Source organism: Sinocyclocheilus grahami, unplaced genomic scaffold (genome assembly GCF_001515645.1).
Source record: "Sinocyclocheilus grahami isolate Dianchi unplaced genomic scaffold, SAMN03320097.WGS_v1.1 scaffold251.1, whole genome shotgun sequence".
Lineage (NCBI taxonomy): Eukaryota > Metazoa > Chordata > Actinopteri > Cypriniformes > Cyprinidae > Sinocyclocheilus > Sinocyclocheilus grahami.
In genome coordinates this window covers 259,054-277,778 of record NW_015505430.1, presented here as the reverse complement: position 1 = coordinate 277,778, position 18,725 = coordinate 259,054, and the positions used below count along the sequence as shown (strand labels likewise).

The window sequence follows — 18,725 nt, the reverse complement described above, 5'->3', positions numbered from 1 at the left end:
TTACATTACCCAGCCACTCTCTGTATTATTGCATTTGATGTCCTCTTAATCCCAGCAATGAGAGCAGCTGCATGAATTTTCTTTTTTCTTTTAAAAAAAAAAAAAAGGTTTTCTTAGTAAAAGTGTGTTTATTCATGGCAACAGTTGTAACCAATAGAAAACATAGTCTAAAATTCCTCATCTGCTTAATTAGACCAGTTGCAAACAATAAAGTAACATTTTATTTATTCATTTGTTTGTTAATTAATTAGCCTACTGTAAGGCTTGTGTTTACATCTGAACTTTATTTTATGTGGACAACTTTGTGTAAAATACATATTTTACATTTAGCCTACCGAAATATATATATATAGCCTAGCCTACCGCAAAACGAACGAAACATGTCTGAGAATTGTCCGTGAATCTAGTCGACGTATCGTATCGTATCGTATCGTATTTTCCGTTAAACCAGATGTTTCGCTCGTTAAGACAGATTGACCGATTATTTTTGGTAGTTTAGGCTATTATAAGACAAAACATCATTAGGCGACCTTTAGTGCGTTAAAACATAAGTGGTCTGTCCTGTTGCGTTGAAAGACGTGAAAACAGTCATCCTGAAAACCGGTTTATGCCTTGACCCGGTGTGGTGGTATCTGTCTGACCAGTCCTTCACCACATTACTGAGAGAAGTAGTCTGGCTAATGAAGATAAAGAGGAAGACTCTTTGGTTTTGTGCGGATTTAGGACTGAATGATCCAGTGTTAGTGTTCAGTGGAGGAGAACAAACGCTCGTTGATCGGACGTTGGGCCCTGGACCTCAAAAAGCTCCTGCGCTTTCATAAAGGTGAATAAGGTTGTTTTGAATCATCTAGAACATCCTGGTATCTAGCTGGTTTCGGACAGGTTTGCTATACGTTTATCTGACACAGTGTTTTTAAAAGTGTTGACTGGTGTGGTTTTGTTTCAGGTTGGCTACGCTGTGAAAGATGAAGGGGGCGGACCGAAAAATATGGACTACGGACCAATCTCGCAACTCCATAGAGGTACACAGTGAAGAAAGGCAATTTATGTCCACTTTAGTCCAAATCATGTTTAAAATAATTAATTTTAAAAAAAGACATACAAAGACAGACATATTTAATAGTAAGATTCAAAGTTAGTAGCTAATTAAGTTGTTAACATAACATTGAGGTTATATAAGCTAACTACAAACTCACATAACTGTCTCAATCTGCCCCGAACTATAATGGGTCTCATACTGGGCACCTAAACCTCTCTTGATCCTTTTCTACTGTCCACCTGTGTGATGTCCTCCACCCTCCTTTCCAGACTCAGCCATAAGTATAAATACTGATGTCAGACTGCTTACCTTAGTATTGTCCACTGACAGTCAAACAAACATGCTGTACATCAATTACTAAAAATAACATTGGAATAACATATTAAGGATTTTTGTAAGGTAGGTGAATATTGCTTTGAATGCTGGCATCTTTGGTAGTATTGTAACTGATTGCTATGTTATGAAAGTGGATAGTGGGGTAAATGGTTGTTTTTCTGCATTTAAAAAAAAAAGTGGAATAATAATAATAATAATAATAATAATGTTAACCAAAAAAGTGCTTCATATGTTAAATTCCTAAATTAATTTTATTTGTCAAAAAAAACAACTAAAAATAGTAGAAGCAGTAGTAACAGTCATATTTTAAATATAAAATATTAAAAATATGAAAGATTTTTAATCATCATATATACATTACGTAACGTTATATCAACATTTAGTTTAGAATGTACAAAAACAGGTCATCTAAGTTTGTGTAATCATTTTAAAAAGAAATGTTACTTTTAAAGGATCGTTTTAATTATTAAGATAAACTATATACTGATTTTATAATAAAATGTTGAAAGTGCTGATGAGGAGGAAAACTACATCATCACCTGCATGTTAATTTAAATATTATGTAGAAATTTCTAAGAATATGTTTTTGAAAATCACCTTTTTTTTCTGTGGTGTAAGTTATTTTGACAATGTTGATTTCTTCTTGTCAGTCCTTTTGGTCTGAAACTCCTCCTGAAACCATGTCACCAGCCATCTCCAGAACTGCTGCAGGGGAGCTAAACCATTGGTGGAGCCAACTGAAGTTTCGCCTTCAGCATAGAAAAGGATGGAACGAAATGTTGGATGAGACCTTCCTCATGCAGACCAAAAAGTAAAGAACTAACTATTATCAGTATAATAAATTAGAAACGAAGGCTGTGCTTGCAAGTTTAGGTTTTAGACTTTGGTTCTATGTAAAATGAACACACATCTTTGTCTTGGCTGTGCTTTAAAATTGCATACAGTTGCTTCTGTGTCAACTTTGCAGTGTAATATTTTAAAGATGTAAGTTAAAGGGTGATTTAAGTGCAATCTTAAATAGCTTAGAAAAGGATCAAATTTAAAAGTCATTTCTCTTTATGTTCTGCAGAGTAAATGACATCCCCCTGTTTTCCGCCACTAAGGAGAATAATGCAGCCTGTATAAAGAAACTGCTTGACTGTTCATCGACTAATATCTTTGAGAGAGGTAAACCACACTTTTTGCCATTATTTACCGGCACACTGAATGACAGACACAGAATTTAATGTGGATCTGACATTGGGTGTGCAATTCTAGGTGAACTTGGAGAGACGGCTCTGCATGTTGCTGCGATGAATGATAATTTTGATGCGGCTGTGGCATTAATGGATGGAGCACCAGAGCTCATCAACGAGCCCATGACCTCTGAACTCTACCATGGTCCTCATTTAAAAAACAAAAACTTCCTCAAACATTTAATGCAATTTCATAACTATTCGTAGATCTCATGAATGTGTGCTCTGATTGACAGGTTTAACAGCCCTTCACATTGCTGCTGTTAACCAGAATGTTAACTTAGTCTGGGAGTTGATAACAAGAGGAGGTGATGTGGCGACACCCAGGGTCACAGGCATGTACTTCCGCAAAAGAAGAGGAGGACTTTTGTACTTTGGTGAGATGGATGTTTCTATTCTATTAATGATTTTTTGGAATTAATTTGATTAAATCTGATTATTTCATTAGTTGTTGTTGAGGATATGGTTGAGCATTAGGAGCGATGTAGTATTTCTATTGTATGACTATTACAAAAATGTATAAATAAATAAACTGTGTGACCGTAGGTGAACACATCCTGGCATTTGCGAGCTGTGTGGGAAATGAAGAAATTATAACTATGCTGATAAAAGCTGGGGCTAATATTCGGGCCCAGGATTCCCTGGGTAAGTGGAAATAACCTTTTCTCACAATGTGATATTTATATCTGCATCTGTGGTTGTAACTCTTTCTCTCTCTCATGAACAGGCAATACCATCCTTCATCTGTTGATTTTGCAGCCCAATAAAACAACTGCATGTCAGATTTTTGACATGCTGATGTCACAAGATGCAGATCTGGACCCCGCTATCCCTCTAGACATGGTACCCAACTACAGAGGCCTCACACCACTCAAACTCGCTGCGAAGGAGGGCAACCTCGTGGTAAGAGAGAGATCTTTACAAGTGCCTCTTCCAAAAACATGCATCTTTATCTAGAATGGATTTGCATGGTAGCATTTCACGGCATTTAAAGAACACTGCTTGATGTTTTTGTGATGTTGCACAGGCCTTCCAGCACTTGGCTAACCGCAGGCGGATCATTCAGTGGAGTCTGGGACCATTGTCCTCCAACCTTTATGATCTTACTGAGGTTGACTCCAGGGAGGATGACCTCTCAGTGCTTGAGATCATTGTCAGCAGTCAGAAAAGAGAGGTGTGTAAATGTATGCAGGATGCAATACAGCTTATCAAACAGGACCTGACAGGAAGAACCTGAAAAATTCAAGTCGAACAGTTCACTACACTTGTAAACATTAATGATGGAAAAAAAATCATCAGCAGTAACAGACTAAATCAAATTGCTGTAGTTGAGCTATTCTTAGTTCATCTCTTAACAAAGTGATTTGTGTATCCTCTCTTGTCTCAGGCCAGAAGGATTCTTGAGTTGACTCCAGTTCGACAGCTCGTCAGACTGAAGTGGAATCTGTATGGGAAACATTACTTCAGGTGCCTTACTATCACATACTATTAAAAAAAACAGCATTTAGTTTATTTATTTATTTTTAATTAATAAACTAAAAATATTTTTAGCTAAAGACTTTTTTTATTAGTTTTAATCAAGTGAACATTACTTAAAGGGTTAGTTCACCCAAAAATGAAAATTAGCCCATAAATTACTCACCCTCAAGTCATCCTAGGTGTATATGAATTTCTTCTTTCAGACGAATCCAGTTGGAGTTATATAAAAAATTGTCTTTGATCTTTCAAGCTGTTTAATGCCACTCAGCGGGTGTGGCATGCATCAGTCCAAAAGAAGTTACATAAAAAGCGCCCATCCATAAAAAACCTGTCTCACACGGCTCCGGGGGGTGAACAAAGGCCTCCTGTAACGAATCGATGCGTTTTTGTAAGAAAAATATCCATATTCAAAATGTAATAATCACTTTAATGTAGCTTGCTCCAACAGTCCTACAAGGAAGCAGTTCCGGGAGCATGACGTATGAGTTCAGCGTTGTGCATGCGTCAGTGAGTCTCGTGAAAACCAACGTTTGTTAACAGGAGCAAAGGAAGCAAAGTTTCCTTACTTTAGCAAAGGAAACCCAGTCTCCTCTTGGCTTATATCGAAATCCTCCGACATTCTTCTTTACAAATCCTCGTTTTGTACTTCTAAGAAGTGACCAGTGTTTTGGGTCGATCGCTCCACTGCGTTTCCACGTGCGTCACTTCTGAGCGGCGCATGCACAAAGCCGACCTCCATACATCATCTGCCCGGAACTGCTTCCGTGTAGGACTGTTGGCGCAAGTTACATTAAAGTGATTATTACGTTTTGAATATGGATATTTTTCATACAAAAACGCATCGATTCGGTACCGCGTGAGACACTTTCTTTTATGGATGGGTGCTTTTTATGTAACTTCTTTTGGACTGATGCATGCAACACCCGCTGAGTGCCATGAAACAACTTGAAACTTCAAAGACAATTTTTTATATAACTCCGACTGGATTCGTCTGAAAGAAGAAAGTCATATACACCTAGGATGACTTGAGGGTGAGTAATTTATGGGCTAATTTTCATTTTGGGGTGAACTAACCCTTTAAATATCTACATTTCTTAAATTTCTTAATTAATTTAAAAAAAGTACAAAGAAAATCGAAGGCAACTAGCTTGTCTGTTTTTAGGTCAATGAATTACATTTTATGGTGAAAAATATTATATTATATATTTATCTTTTATATGTAATAGATATATAATCTAGGGTCTAAATGTAATATCATAAACAAAAAGAGTTGATATAATTATGTTTAAAATGTAGGTTAATATGATATGGAGGTTTAAAGGAACATTATGATATGTTGTCCCTGTTGTACCTGTTTTTCTTCAGCTGACTCTTCAAAAGCTTCAAGTTTTTCCACATATTTAGCATTTTTTCAGATTTTATACACATATTACACAGACCATATTTCACTTTGAAAGCAGTGATATGCTATGAAACGATGTTTATGATTTCAGCTACACTGACGATATTGCTCTATTGATCTGTTTGCAGGTTATTGATGCTGGTGTACCTGCTGTATATTAGCATATTCACGTTGTGTTGTATAAACCGCCCCCTGAAGGATATTCCTGAGAATTACACCAAAGCAGACAACGACCAAACCATAAAAGTGCAGAAAAGCTTTACGGTGTGAAACAATATTTTTATGTTTCTGTATATCAAAGCACTTTTATATCTGCAGGAACTTAATGGTTTTTTGTATGTTTAGGAGAGCTATCAGACCTATAAAGATCACCTGCGTTTAATTGGAGAAATTATCAGTGTCATAGGAGCCATCGTTATTCTGCTGATAGAGGTCAGCAAAACTTTTTCTGACATTAGAAACATTATGTTATAACTAGTCAAATATTATTGGTAGTATGCCAAAACACTCCTTATCATGAATTATTTTCAGGTTCCCAGTATTTTGAGAGTGGGAGCTAAACGCTATTTTGGCCAGTCTGCCCTAGGAGGACCCTTCCATATTACTTTGTAAGTTCTTCATATATATATATATATTTAAATTCACTGTTTCTATTTTCTATTGTAATGTAAATGTAAATTATTTCTGTGATGGCAAAGCTGAATTTTCAGCAGTTATTCAGTCTTCAGTGTCACATAATTCTTCAGGAAACATTCTAATATGCTGATTTGGTGCTCATCAAACATTTTTATTATTATCAATGTTAAAAACAGTTGTGCTGAAACATTTGTTTTTTCAGGTTAACTTTATATTATAGGAAGGGGGTTGCTCGCTTGGGGACATATAGAGTGGTGCAGGTATGACATCAGAACCGGCAAGCCTGTGGTAAACATAACTTGATGATGACATTTTGTTGTACAACGTAAACTGCACACACCCATAATGAAAACATGAATTTTAAAGCAGTTATGTTTATTTTTGAAAACAATTTACTAATAAATAACTATAAAAGTGTGAGGGTGTGCAGTTTGTAGAACAAAACGTGAAAGTATCATCAAGTTATGTTTAAAACAGGCTTTATTTTACTCATTAAAAAAAGAAAAACATTTTAAAAACCCAACAGGCTTGGTCGGCATTACTGAGAACACCCACGAAAACGTCATATCCGTTTATGCCGTGGGGGAAAACAAACTATTCAAAGTAAAACCATGGTTGATTTTCTTAAGACATACTTTCATATTATATTATATCTTCTTTATTTTACAGCATATATTTGTGAAAATGATTAGGCTATATGTAATGTTACCTATGTTTTGTCAAAGTTAAAATTATTTTTAATATACCAATAAAAAGTAGGCTTTTCCCTGGTCTTTATCACTTTATTAAAATTATGCAAAACAAAACGACAAATGTTTACTTTCACAAGTGGTCACATATTTATGGGCTTGCAGTTAGCTGTCTCTTATCTGGAGACTTAATCACATAAAAGAACACCTCTGGCCATTCCGTTGGGTCGTTTGTCCAGTCACAGATACTGTATTGACAGTCCGACCTAATACGGCTCAGTTTTTCTACGTATTTTGCTCTGTCGAGCGGCAGAAGTGATTCTATGTAGGCCACACTGGGTTAACACAATGCTTTTCCAGTACAGGGGAAAGGATTGTTTCCCCCCACACCACACCCACAGCTATGACGAGACACCGACCAAGTAAACAGGAAAATCAAAAAGGAACAAGCGGCGAATTAGTCTTGCCAGTTCTGACGTCATACCTGCACCACTCTATAGGCGGATTATCATGTTCAATGAAAAATGTTTGACTGCATGCATTCACTCACGCTTCATTTCCTTGTATTTCTGTGGCAGAATTGGCTACGCGAGTCTGGTTGTGATTTTGTGTGTGCTGCGGACCACTGGAATGGCAGAAGAGCTTGTGCCAATGGCTTGGGCTTTGGTTCTTGGCTGGTCCAATGTTATGTACTTCGCCCGAGGTTTTGAGATGCTGGGACCCTATGTCATTGTGATTCAGAAGGTGGAGGGTTTTGCTGAGGCAGCTGCTCATTCTTGTCGGTTTGTAGACCCAGTATAGCTTTATAATGTACATGTGTGGATGTTCTTTTGCAGACAATATTTGGAGATATGACAAAGTTCATGTGGTTGTCCCTTATCTTCCTTACTGGATCATCTGCTGGTTAGTTCAAATACAGTTGTATCAAAAGAAACTCATATCAAATGCAAATCTGTAATGTAAATAATGTCTCCTTCCTCAGGCTTGTGGGTCTATTACATAACCCAAGATCCTTCGGCTTTACCGCCATACCGCTCATTCCCCATCACCATTTTCACTCAGTTTGAGCTGAGCATTGGTCTAATAGATTTGCCAGTGGACCATATGTTGTACACCCATCCAGTCGTGCACTCTGTCCACATCTACTTCAGTGTGGTCGCTTACATCCTCCTGTTCAACCTCCTGATCGCCATGATGAGCGACACACAGTGGAGGGTCACCCAGGAACGTGATGAACTCTGGAGGACCCAGGTTGGTAGTGTAGCTAGTACAATCCCACAGTAATTGTTCTAAAAGCATGCTGGGAAAAAACATCAGTTTCTCTGATCATAGGTGGTGGCCACTACTCTGATGCTTGAACAGAAGTTACCACTGCGCCTGTGGCCAAGACTGGGCATCTGTGGTCTGGCGTTTGGCCTTGGAGAACGCTGGTACCTTCGGTAAGGATGCCTTGAAAAAGCATCACGAAACACTCTCAATTTGATTAGTCTTATTTCTTTACAATATCTCGTGATTCCAGAGTGGAGGATCGCAATGACCCATTGGTGCAAAAGATGAAACGCTACATTAATGCATTCTCAAAGGATGGAGAACCAGCTAAGGAGACAGAGGAAACAGGCAAGAATGACCCTGGAAATGATCCACTGCAGACCAATTTTATTGTGAAAAAGAGGCCTAGAATCCAGAGGAGACCAATAAAATGCTGGCAGCTCATTCGGCAGAGTATAGAATGTGAAAAGGAAGAAAATGTGGATTGCCCAGATATCAAGTATATCTAAAAATGACATTCCTAATATTTAAAGGGTTCCTGTTAAATTATTCTGAGTTATTTATGTGTGTTTTAATATACAAATATATGTGTTGTACTGGGTAGACAAAGCTGAACTGTGCACCATCAATATTGTTAAATATAAAGGTGTATGTTTAATTAAGCAATCCAAAAGAGACATTTTAAAGAGAAAGTATGTGCAGTTCAGTACATCGTGTGAACATTAGACATATTTAGTGCAAATAATCTTTGTGTAAATGATCAGTACATTTAGAAATAAGTGCAGCTGTAATGCAAATAAACAGGACAATTTCTAAAACTGTTTTATACTGCATCTATAATGCTTCATAATGCACGTTCTACAAAAAAAGCTTTACGCAGTGTTGATAGCCCAAAAGTTCCTATTTCTGACTAGAATCTTTAGAGAAAAGATGATTATCTTGAGTATTTGTTGAGTTATGATATCCATATATATAGGTGATTTCAGTGGGTTTAGATGATGTTCGGACATCTACATCTTCTGACAAATGTACTGCAAGTAAAAACTGCAGGAAGATGGGTGCCAGCTCCGTTCAGGTGGTTCATTTCCAGCCAGGATGGCACACTCTCCAGGAAAGGATTGGTTTCCCCAATATCTATTTGTGTGCATAAGAACCACAGTCAGTCAGTAGCTACTAAACCACATTTAAATATTTTCATTTTACAATACTTGTTTTTATTTGTAACTTTTATTTTTTTTTTGCAAGTGCCTCTCTGCATTTATTTCCTATTTTATGTAATTTTTTTCTGCTTTAACAACAAAAACTAGGCAAAAATTCCCAATGATTTTTCACATTTTCCCCTCTTTATGTTAAATATTCAGTTTTCTTTTTCAAAATTATTAACTTTTTTTGTTTTTGTTTTGTCCAGAATCAGAGGGAGAAAAAATGTATGATATTTTTTTTGGTCTAAAAAAAACATATCAGCAATTTAAATATATATATATATATTTTTTTTTTTAAACAATGCGATTATTTGAAAAAAGGGGGTAAAGTGTAACAAATTTGAAAAATCATTAGAAATATTTTGCCCATTTTATGGTTACAAACAGCTTAAAAATGTAGTAAACAGACCCAAAGAGGCACTTCAAAAAACACTTTTTTTTTTCATTTGAACCATCATTATTTTCCCACCTCACTGTCAAAGTAGTGTTGTTAATCCATGTCCATTCATTTGTCCCCAAATGACTTAGCCCAATCCAGTAGCGCAAACTCCCTTTCCTACTCAGATACATCTGCAGAGAAGAGATATTGCCAAAAAGCATATGAATACACTAATATGCGAATCAGTTCTATTAGTTTCAATTTCACCGTATTTACTGACCTGTACACGTTCATTAGTGATGACAGCAAGATCTCCTCCCTTCCTCTGGCACTCCTCCCTGCTCTGCTGCCAGGAGAAACGGTTTTGAGACAGGAAGTAACAAGTATTCTCAAACCTCAGCCAGCCCTTGCCACAATCCCTGCACAGACGCTCTGCACACAGACATTTAGGTGGGGAAACAAGAAAACACTGATGTGAAGAAAAAAAATTTGTTTCACATAGGAATTTTTTTTTCAAACATACATAAAACCTTTAGAAAACCATATGTCTGTTGTTCACAAACTCACGAGGCAGTTGGTAAACCTCAGGGCATTTCTTCAAGCTGCATTCCTGTTCCGGTGGAGACCTTTCAGTCTGCTCTACCTTCTGACATGGCAGCGTCCCAGTCACTGTTCAGAACATAATGTAACAATGTAACCTCTATAAAACCAACTGCCATACCATAGTTATTACAGTTATTTTAGTACTGTGGTGCCATAATAAAGTAGTCTCAGCCTCAGACTGAGCCCACGGACCGTTGGCACACAAAATTGGAAACACTTCAGGAGTTTCGAAGTCGTCATCGGATTGGTTGAATTATACAGGATTTCTGGGAGAAGTGTGTGTCGCGTTCTTTAACATTGTACTGACTTGTACTTTTAAATCCATAATATTATAAATGTACAGTTTATTGCTGGTCTGTGGTTTTACACTGCTGTCATTTTTTAAGATTTCTTATTATTTTAAGGTGAGCTTAAAGGGTACACTACTAAGAAAATCACACAGCTTCAGTGTGACATCAATAAGAAAAAGTATAATTTCATAGATATTGTTAATAATAGTTGTTCATAACAAAATATGTATGAACAATACACGACCTAGATTATTTATTTAGCAAAATATTGTCATTTTAATAAATATTACATGAAATTTATAAAAAAATAGTTGCTGCTCCAATTAAGCTCAGTGTGCTCTATTTAAGCTCTTCCACATTGAACATCTATGTAAATACTTCATAAACAGACTTTAAATATTAACTGATGGCTGTCACTTAAGGTAATCTTTATAAAATGGTTAATAACTTATTTTCACAGCTTTAAGTTAACAAAATCTAGACATAACTATAGTTTATGCTCAAAGATGAAAGAGGCATGTCATCCATTCAAAGAAGGAGCCTACAGAAACCTGTAGTATCTGTCCAGGAAAAAAAGCAACTAAAGGCTGGAATACACTACACGACTTTTAAAATTTGAACAGATTTTTAAAACACCAGGCATCATACACTTACAGACTTTGTAAATAGTCACAAAGGAAAACTGGGCATCATACACTAAACGACTGAGAATCTGTGATCATCATACAGTACGTGATTTTCTATTAAATAACTCAAATCTGCAGACCGGCTCTGACCTTTGGCAACTAGCGTCAACTTGACTGTAAATCGGTGGAATATTGTGTAGTGTATTCCTTGTGTAGCCTTAAGAGACTATAGATAAGTTGATCCATTTAATAAGAGGCTTCATAATGAGGCTAGTTTCTGTGTTCATCCCCATGAATGAAATATTTTATTGGTTTTATTTTATTTTTGAATATGTGTTATTTAGCTGAACGTGTGAACTAGTCTGGATGTTGCAATGTGCTTAAATGACACTTCACTATGAATATATAACTGATCAAGCCTTGTTGCTTGATTTTAGTGTTCAGTTTTTTTTTGTGATTGACTTTGTACCTTCAAATAAAAAAAAATTTCAATTATTCTTTAAAAAGGTTGTTTAAAATAAACAAGAATTTTTAATAAAACATGATGTGAGCTTAATGGGAACAGGGGTGTGCTTAAAGGGTAGAAACGTGTACCCATTAAGCACAGCCAGACTTTTTGCATTTAATGATGTATTGAGATGCTTTTGTCATTTCAAATAAAATTACATATTTATGTGTGAGAGATTAATATTTTATTTTAACATAACTTCTTGTACTGAAACCAATATTTTGTGTGCTAAAATGTCTCAATGTAGATTTTGGTGAGCTTAATAGGTACGTTTACCTTCATTTTCTTTTTTGTTCACATTTTCCTGACGGTAAACTTGTTTTTCATACTAATTTTAACCCACCAATTTTTCTGAAAACTGCACCCACTTGTGATCCTTGAAAACCATTAAAAATTCATAATCGTTCTTCATTATGGTCCAACTGGTCTAAAGACCACTTTAAAGAAAAATTTGTTTTTATCTGTTCTCAAAGTTTAAATGAACTCTGGGAAAAAATGTGACTCTTTTCCTGGTTAAGTTCGTTTTCTTTTAGCCGTTCACGTCACAATACAATGAAATATATATTAGTCTATGAACAAGTTTATGAATTTAAAGCAGTTTATGTGTATGGAGAAAATTGCATCCATGCATTTAGCACCATTGTACCCTATCATAGAGAACAGTATGTGTGAAGGGTTAAACCCTAGATGGTATTTTAAATGTGAAATATTTTCATTCAAATTTAATTCGAGTTTACAAATAAAAAAATTAAGCTGCATATCATACTGAAAGGCCAAAGGCCACAAGTGCTTCTTCAGAAGCCCACGTCAAACCCTGGAAAGATAATGTGGACCATATATTTAATAGTTATTTCATTTATTTTTATTAATATTATTATTTTTGCCAATTACGTAAGCTTATATTTTTCTTGTTTAGATCCTTTAGACACAAAGCCTGTTTCCAATATCAAAAACGATGTGGTATTAATAGCGTATTTTAGACCAAAAATGGCCCGAAGTCGAAGACAATAAAAGGGTTAAATGAATACAATACTGTTTTATAGGTTCCACGCTGTACATATAAAAGATGGTCATACTTACACTTCATAACCAGCACAAGGACCACAATCAGCAAAAGGACGCAGATGACGAAGAGAATCAGCGAGACGATGCGGTAAACACGGAGTTTCCGGTGAATATCTAGCGATGGATCTGGAGAAAAACATCATACATTTGTCGTTACATGGACCGCCAAATGACGGAAGTCAAGAGATCTGCACTCGCAACATTCATCACCTGAATCCGGCTGCAGCTGTTTCGGTTTAGACTTGCCGTTTGCGTACTTGCCGAATACCACAACAGCAGAAGAGGAAAATACAGTACAGTACAGCAGAAGAGTTAAAATATATCCTTCTTATGTTGAGGGAACGACATATTTTTCTTGTGGTCACGAGTTTAATGTGTAAACAAACCTGTGTAACCATAGCAACCCGGGATTATCAGAGATGGATTCATTAATATTTTATTTTGAATTAAAAAATTATTATATTATTTATTATAGAAATTATTACATTATTAAATTATTATATTAACCATAGGCCTTGGCTATCGGACTGTATTACGTGCGTTAGTCAGCATTCAAATGAAGTTTATCATGAATAAATGTTACATAAAGTGCATAATATAAAATAGGCCTACAAGAAAACATTTTTATCCATCCTACAGTCTTGTAAGTCCATTAACTGATCGTCTTTTTCCCGTAATATTTGTATATTATTATTATTATTATTATTATTAGCCTATTATTATTGGTTATATTTTTATATTCATTTATATAAATTTTTTCCCTTAATTACGAAATCTTTACTTAATGTTTATGAATACTTTTGTAAATAATAGCCTACTGTAAATGCTCGACATGCCAATAAAGCATTGAATCTCTAACTGCCGATAACAGTCGTATGCACGTTCACGAGAGAGTGGTGTCCAGCGGATGATGTATGACGTAGGCGTAGCGTAAACCCCGGTGAGAATATGCAAGTCTTGTGAGAAACAAGTCTCACCGCATTTGCCTACATGCTACATCATCCGCTGGACGCCACTCTCTCATGAATGTGCGTACGACAGTTAGTGGAAGCTAGAGATTAAGGTTTATTAAGTTGTAAATATGGATATTTTTCTTACAAAAACGCATCATGTCACTTCAGAAGGCCTTTATTAACCCCCCGGAGCCGTGTGGACTTCTTTTATAATGAATTGGTAAAATTTTTATGGACTTCAAATTTTGGGCTACCATCCACTCCCATTATAAAGCTTGGAAGAGCCAGGATGTTTTTTAATATAACTCAGATTGTATTCGTCTGAAAGAAGAATGTCATATACACCTAGGATGGCTTGAGGGTGAGTAAATCATGGGGTAATTAAAATTTTTGAGTGAACTATCCCTTTAATGTTAATAAAAATGTTTTATCCATTTTTGATAATCCCAGATTGCTATGGTCACGCAGGTTTGTTAAGGCATTAAACTCGTTGCCGCGAGAAAAATATGTCGTTCCCTCAACATAAGAAGTTGTGGCCACGAGAAATGGATATCGTCCCCTCAACATAGCATCTCGAGGCCACGACATAAGGATGTCATTACCTCAAAATTATCTCGTGGCCACGACATAATATCACATTCCCACGAGTTAAAATGACGTTACCATGAATTAATATCTCGTGGCCACAACATATTATCACGTTCCCACGAGTTATTATGTCATGGCCACGACAAAAATAAGTGAACCGACCATGTCACCTCCCGGGCACCGTAGGGTCTGCACACATCCAAAAACATATTTTAAATGCAAAATTGATTTTAGTGCGCTCAAAATAAGTTTTTCTTTGCGAGACGAACATTTTCTCCACAAAACTCAAATAGCGCGCATGCAAAATGCACATTTGTGCCTCAAAATATGTGCAGATTTGTGGCAGATTTCTAATCCCATAAGGTTTCGACCGCGCGCAGGGGCTTTTGAAGACGTTCATCCGTACAGTCTGATTACGACGCTCTGTGTCCTCGCCTGCCCTTCTGAAACCTTGAAGTACTCTCTGGACAAAACAAGATACCCGCTGTCCTCGAGAGAACAAAATATAGAGCTGTGTCCCAGATATGCTTTTTACATTGAACTATGGTAACAGATGTTTCAAACGAGAAACCACTGGGTTAACAATAATGGATAGAAATGCTGCTATTAAAGAGTATACTGTTTAATATTAAGCTAAGCAATACCACAGCCACTCACAATGTCATTTTAAAGGTAAAGAATGCTGCTGTAAAAAATTGGTAAACTGGCAATTGTAATTAACATGGCAATATATACCTAAAGTATGGAAGCCCGTTTCCGCCACTAAATAAAAAAATATAATTCTGTAAGTCATAATAATGAGAAACTTTCTCAAAATTATGACTTAGTATCTCGTTATAATGAGAAACTTAACATTGCTTTGTTCTGTAATCTAACGTGTATAATGCTATAGTCTGTCATTAAATAACGATTTCAGATCAATGATCTGTATGTAGTCTTTTGTGTAATAGTTACTCTGCCAGATAGTTATGGCTTCAAACATTCCAGACCAATATTTCAGTTAAGAAATCCAGGCATTTTATGAAGAAATGAAAGCCATTACACATATAAACTTAATTTATAGATGTGTATTTCGATGATTTATTAGTTTTATTAGCTGTCCCTTTCATGCATCACATGCAATGTTAGCGGTGTTCCTGCATGGCTTTGACCAACAGATGGCGCTAGCGTGCTGTCACTCTTGCGTTGCGCATGCGTCGAGTAAGTCTTTTTTTTTTTCTTTTTGGATTAGTTTTTTTTTATTTTTTTTTTTAGGTTAAGTTATTATTATGAGAAAGTTTCTCATTATTATGACTTAGTTTCTCGAAATAATGACTTAGTTTCTCGTTATTATGACTTAGTTTCTCATTATTATGACTTAGTTTCTCGTTATTATGACTTAGTGTTTCTCATAATAATGACTTAACCTAATAAAAAAAATAAAAAATAAATAAAAAAAAAAGACTTCCTCGCCGCCTGCGGAACGCAAGAGTGACAGCACGCTAGCGCCATCTGTTGGTCAAAGCCATGCAGGAGCACCGCTAACATTGCATGTGATGCATGAAAGGGACCGCTAATAAAACTAATAAATCATCGAAATACACATCTATAAATTAAGTTTATATGTGTAATGGCTTTCATTTCTTCATAAAATGCCTGGATTTCTTAACTGAAATATTGGTCTGGAATGTTTGAAGCCATAACTATCTGGCAGAGTAACTATTACACAAAAGACTACATACAGATCATTGATCTGAAATCGTTATTTAATGACAGACTATAGCATGATACACTTTAGATTACAGAACAAAGCAATGTTAGCGGTGTTCCTGCATGGCTTTGACCAACAGATGTCGCTAGCGTGCTGTCAATCTTGCGTTCCGCATGCGTCGAGTAAGTCATTTTTTGTTTTTTTTGGATTAGGTTAAGTCATTATTATGAGAAAATAAGTCATTATTTCGAGAAACTAAGTCATTATTACGAGAAAGTTTCTCATTATAACGAGATACTAAGTCATAATTTTGAGAAAGTTTCTCATTATTATGACTTACAGAATTATATTTTTTTATTTAGTGGCGGAAACGGGCTTCCATACTAAAGGGACATGGTGATATAATGATATAATTATCCCCCCAAAAAATTATTATATTTGCTTTTGCGTTCTCATAAATGTTTTGCGTTCTCCAAAATACTTTGCATTAGCTTGCAAACGTTTTGCATTACCTGAAAAAAAGCATTGAGTTCCCTTGCTCAAAAAGAACTAAAAAGTTTTGCAAGCAAATGCAAAATTTTTAAAAGGGAGCACAAAGGTTTTGTGAAAGAAGGCAAAGGTTTTGTGAGTAAACACAAAGTTTCTTTGGGGCACGCAAACTTTTTGGATTCCTAAAAAAAGTCCTAACATCAATCATAACATTTATTTATGTTTCATTTGACTTTGTTTTGTTCTAATACATTTTTATTTTACATTTTTATGTTCTAAAATACTGTCACCTAAATGCCACTTGTGTGCAAGCATGCAACTTTATCATAATAACATTCTGGTAACCTATATTTTACTGTAGATTTTTTATTTTTTTTTACAATGTAGACCATTTTACATACGTCTTTTAATCTTGAGATCAGAATGTTTGTTTTGTTTGATACTTTGCTCTATTTCACTGACCACCGCATCAGTTGTTTTTTTCTCCATCTGTTTTTGTTCCTCTTTCTGGCCATTTTCACTTGTCCTGTTTTAGACCAGAGACAGCTGGATTTTATATCACACAATGAATATGCATGTAATTATATATATATATATATATATATAATTAAAATGTATTTATACACTCTTAAAAATAAAGGTTCTTTATTGCCATTGACGGTTCCATAAAGAACGTTTAACATCTATGGAATCTTTCCAGTGCAAAAGGTTCTTTATAGTTTATAGGGTTCTTTAGATTATTAAAATGTTCTTCACACTAAAAAAAAAATGATTCTTTCAAGATCTGTTTATTGAAAGGTTCTTTGGGAAACCAAAATTTTTCTGCTATGTCATGAAACACCCTTTTGAAACCTTTATCTTTAAGAGTGTAGCATTATTTATATACAGTATTTGAATACGCCCAAGTTTATTTTATAATTTAAATTTATGCACAAATCAAAACTTGCCATAAATCAAACTCCTGGATTTTTTTTTTATCATTAAATGGGTATTTTTTGACACTAGCTATTTATTGGCCTGAAATGTGCAGTGATAAAAAAAAAGAGTTTTGATGTGTACAAAAAGTGTGTTACCTTTATTTACTGTATAAGAGCGAATTGAAGATGGCACGCCATATTCATGCTCAGACGGACTGCTGAGAGTAGAGTAGACATTCCCTTCATCTACGGCCTCTTCTGCAAAGTCAGTTGGAGACAATCCAGTTGAAAAGAATAATTAGATATGAAAAGAAAACAAGAGAGAAGCAAGATCGATGTGTATATATAATGACTGAATCAGACTGAATCATAAAGCAGGCTCTCCCAAAGGGAAGAGTTCTGTTTTTAAATTTCAGCAGTTATAACTTGTTTATTGCTTATAAATTAAAGATTTTATTAAAGATTTTACCTTTTGTCTCCTTCTCCTGATTTTCTTTCTCCTTATCCTCCTCAACCGTTGCAATCTCCTCCAACTCCACTTCCACCTCTTTCTTGCTTTCCATTTTTTTTTTTCTGTCTACTAATTCCCTTGAGTTTCGTTTTCCTGACTAACTTGACAGAGGTCCCAGTAGGTGCAAACTCTTTAGCAAAACTGATTTAATTTCCTATTGTCTAAACTGTTTGGAGAATAAATGAGAGTAACTGAAAAGCTTCACACATGAAATATGCTGACCTGATGCTAATTCTCTCACACCAGGATAATTCTGAGCATCACACATGATCAGTTGTTTTCCCGCAACTTCCTCATTAGAGTCCGGCACATCGCCACGATATCCTTCACTTCTCTCTTTTTCATACTGTGAGAATGACTCAAACCACTAGTCATGTCTTATCCTATAGGAAAAGACATTTCAAACATATCAAACACTGTTTCTATGAGTTGCTGGTGTCTATATCAGGGGCCTCCAAACTCGGTCCTGGAGGGCCGGTGTCCTGCAGAGTTCAGCTCCAACTTGCCTCAACGCACCTTCCTGGAAGTTTCTAACATGCCTAGTAAGACCTTGATTAGCCGGTTCAGGTGTGTTTAATCAGGGTTGGAGCTAAACTCTGCAGGACAGTGGCCCTCCAAGACCAAGTTTGGAGACCCCTGGTCTATATGGTTAAGTGTTTAAATATTAGTATTTAAAAAAATTGCTGAATAATATAAATAATGGCAGTAGTATAAATAATGAATTAAACCTAATTTCCACCAAAACAAATACTGTAAACATTATGTACAAACTTACACACAAAAAAAAAGCTTAAACATTTTACAGATTTTTATTATATG

The 18,725-nt window shown here is 35.6% G+C and overlaps 2 protein-coding genes across 2 annotated transcripts; one reads left to right on the top strand and one right to left on the bottom strand.

The window, feature by feature from the left end:
- Positions 1–2,055: 2,055 nt before the first annotated feature.
- On the top strand, positions 2,056–8,611 carry LOC107598386 (transient receptor potential cation channel subfamily V member 6-like). The gene is made up of 16 exons (XM_016289700.1): positions 2,056–2,186; positions 2,445–2,542; positions 2,633–2,755; positions 2,847–2,987; positions 3,157–3,255; positions 3,338–3,513; positions 3,638–3,784; positions 3,998–4,077; positions 5,620–5,755; positions 5,837–5,923; positions 6,023–6,099; positions 7,395–7,560; positions 7,653–7,719; positions 7,799–8,067; positions 8,149–8,255; positions 8,336–8,611. Exons 1-16 carry the CDS (start codon positions 2,056–2,058, stop codon positions 8,592–8,594), a joined length of 2,163 nt encoding a protein of 720 aa, XP_016145186.1. The 3' UTR covers positions 8,595–8,611.
- On the bottom strand, positions 8,594–18,121 carry LOC107598399 (CD209 antigen-like protein D). The gene is made up of 7 exons (XM_016289720.1): positions 17,865–18,121; positions 17,552–17,653; positions 12,774–12,884; positions 10,234–10,335; positions 9,947–10,098; positions 9,757–9,857; positions 8,594–9,219 (listed from the first exon to the last, which is right to left on the bottom strand). Exons 1-7 carry the CDS (start codon positions 17,956–17,958, stop codon positions 9,096–9,098), a joined length of 786 nt encoding a protein of 261 aa, XP_016145206.1. The 5' UTR covers positions 17,959–18,121; the 3' UTR covers positions 8,594–9,095.
- Positions 18,122–18,725: the final 604 nt, after the last annotated feature.

Excerpts from the sequence above, each read along its gene's own strand:
- LOC107598386 (XM_016289700.1), top strand. The coding sequence starts at position 2,056 with ATGTCACCAGCCATCTCCAGAACTGCTGCAGGGGAGCTAAACCATTGG. Across the intron at positions 5,924-6,022 it reads TCGTTATTCTGCTGATAGAG|GTTCCCAGTATTTTGAGAGT; the intron begins GTCAGCAAAACT and ends AATTATTTTCAG. Across the intron at positions 7,561-7,652 it reads ATGTCATTGTGATTCAGAAG|ACAATATTTGGAGATATGAC; the intron begins GTGGAGGGTTTT and ends GTTCTTTTGCAG.
- LOC107598399 (XM_016289720.1), bottom strand. The coding sequence starts at position 17,958 with ATGGAAAGCAAGAAAGAGGTGGAAGTGGAGTTGGAGGAGATTGCAACG. Across the intron at positions 12,885-17,551 it reads CTCTTATACAGTAAATAAAG|ATCCATCGCTAGATATTCAC; the intron begins GTAACACACTTT and ends GTTTTTCTCCAG. Across the intron at positions 10,336-12,773 it reads CCTTGTGCTGGTTATGAAGT|TGACTGGGACGCTGCCATGT; the intron begins GTAAGTATGACC and ends TGTTCTGAACAG.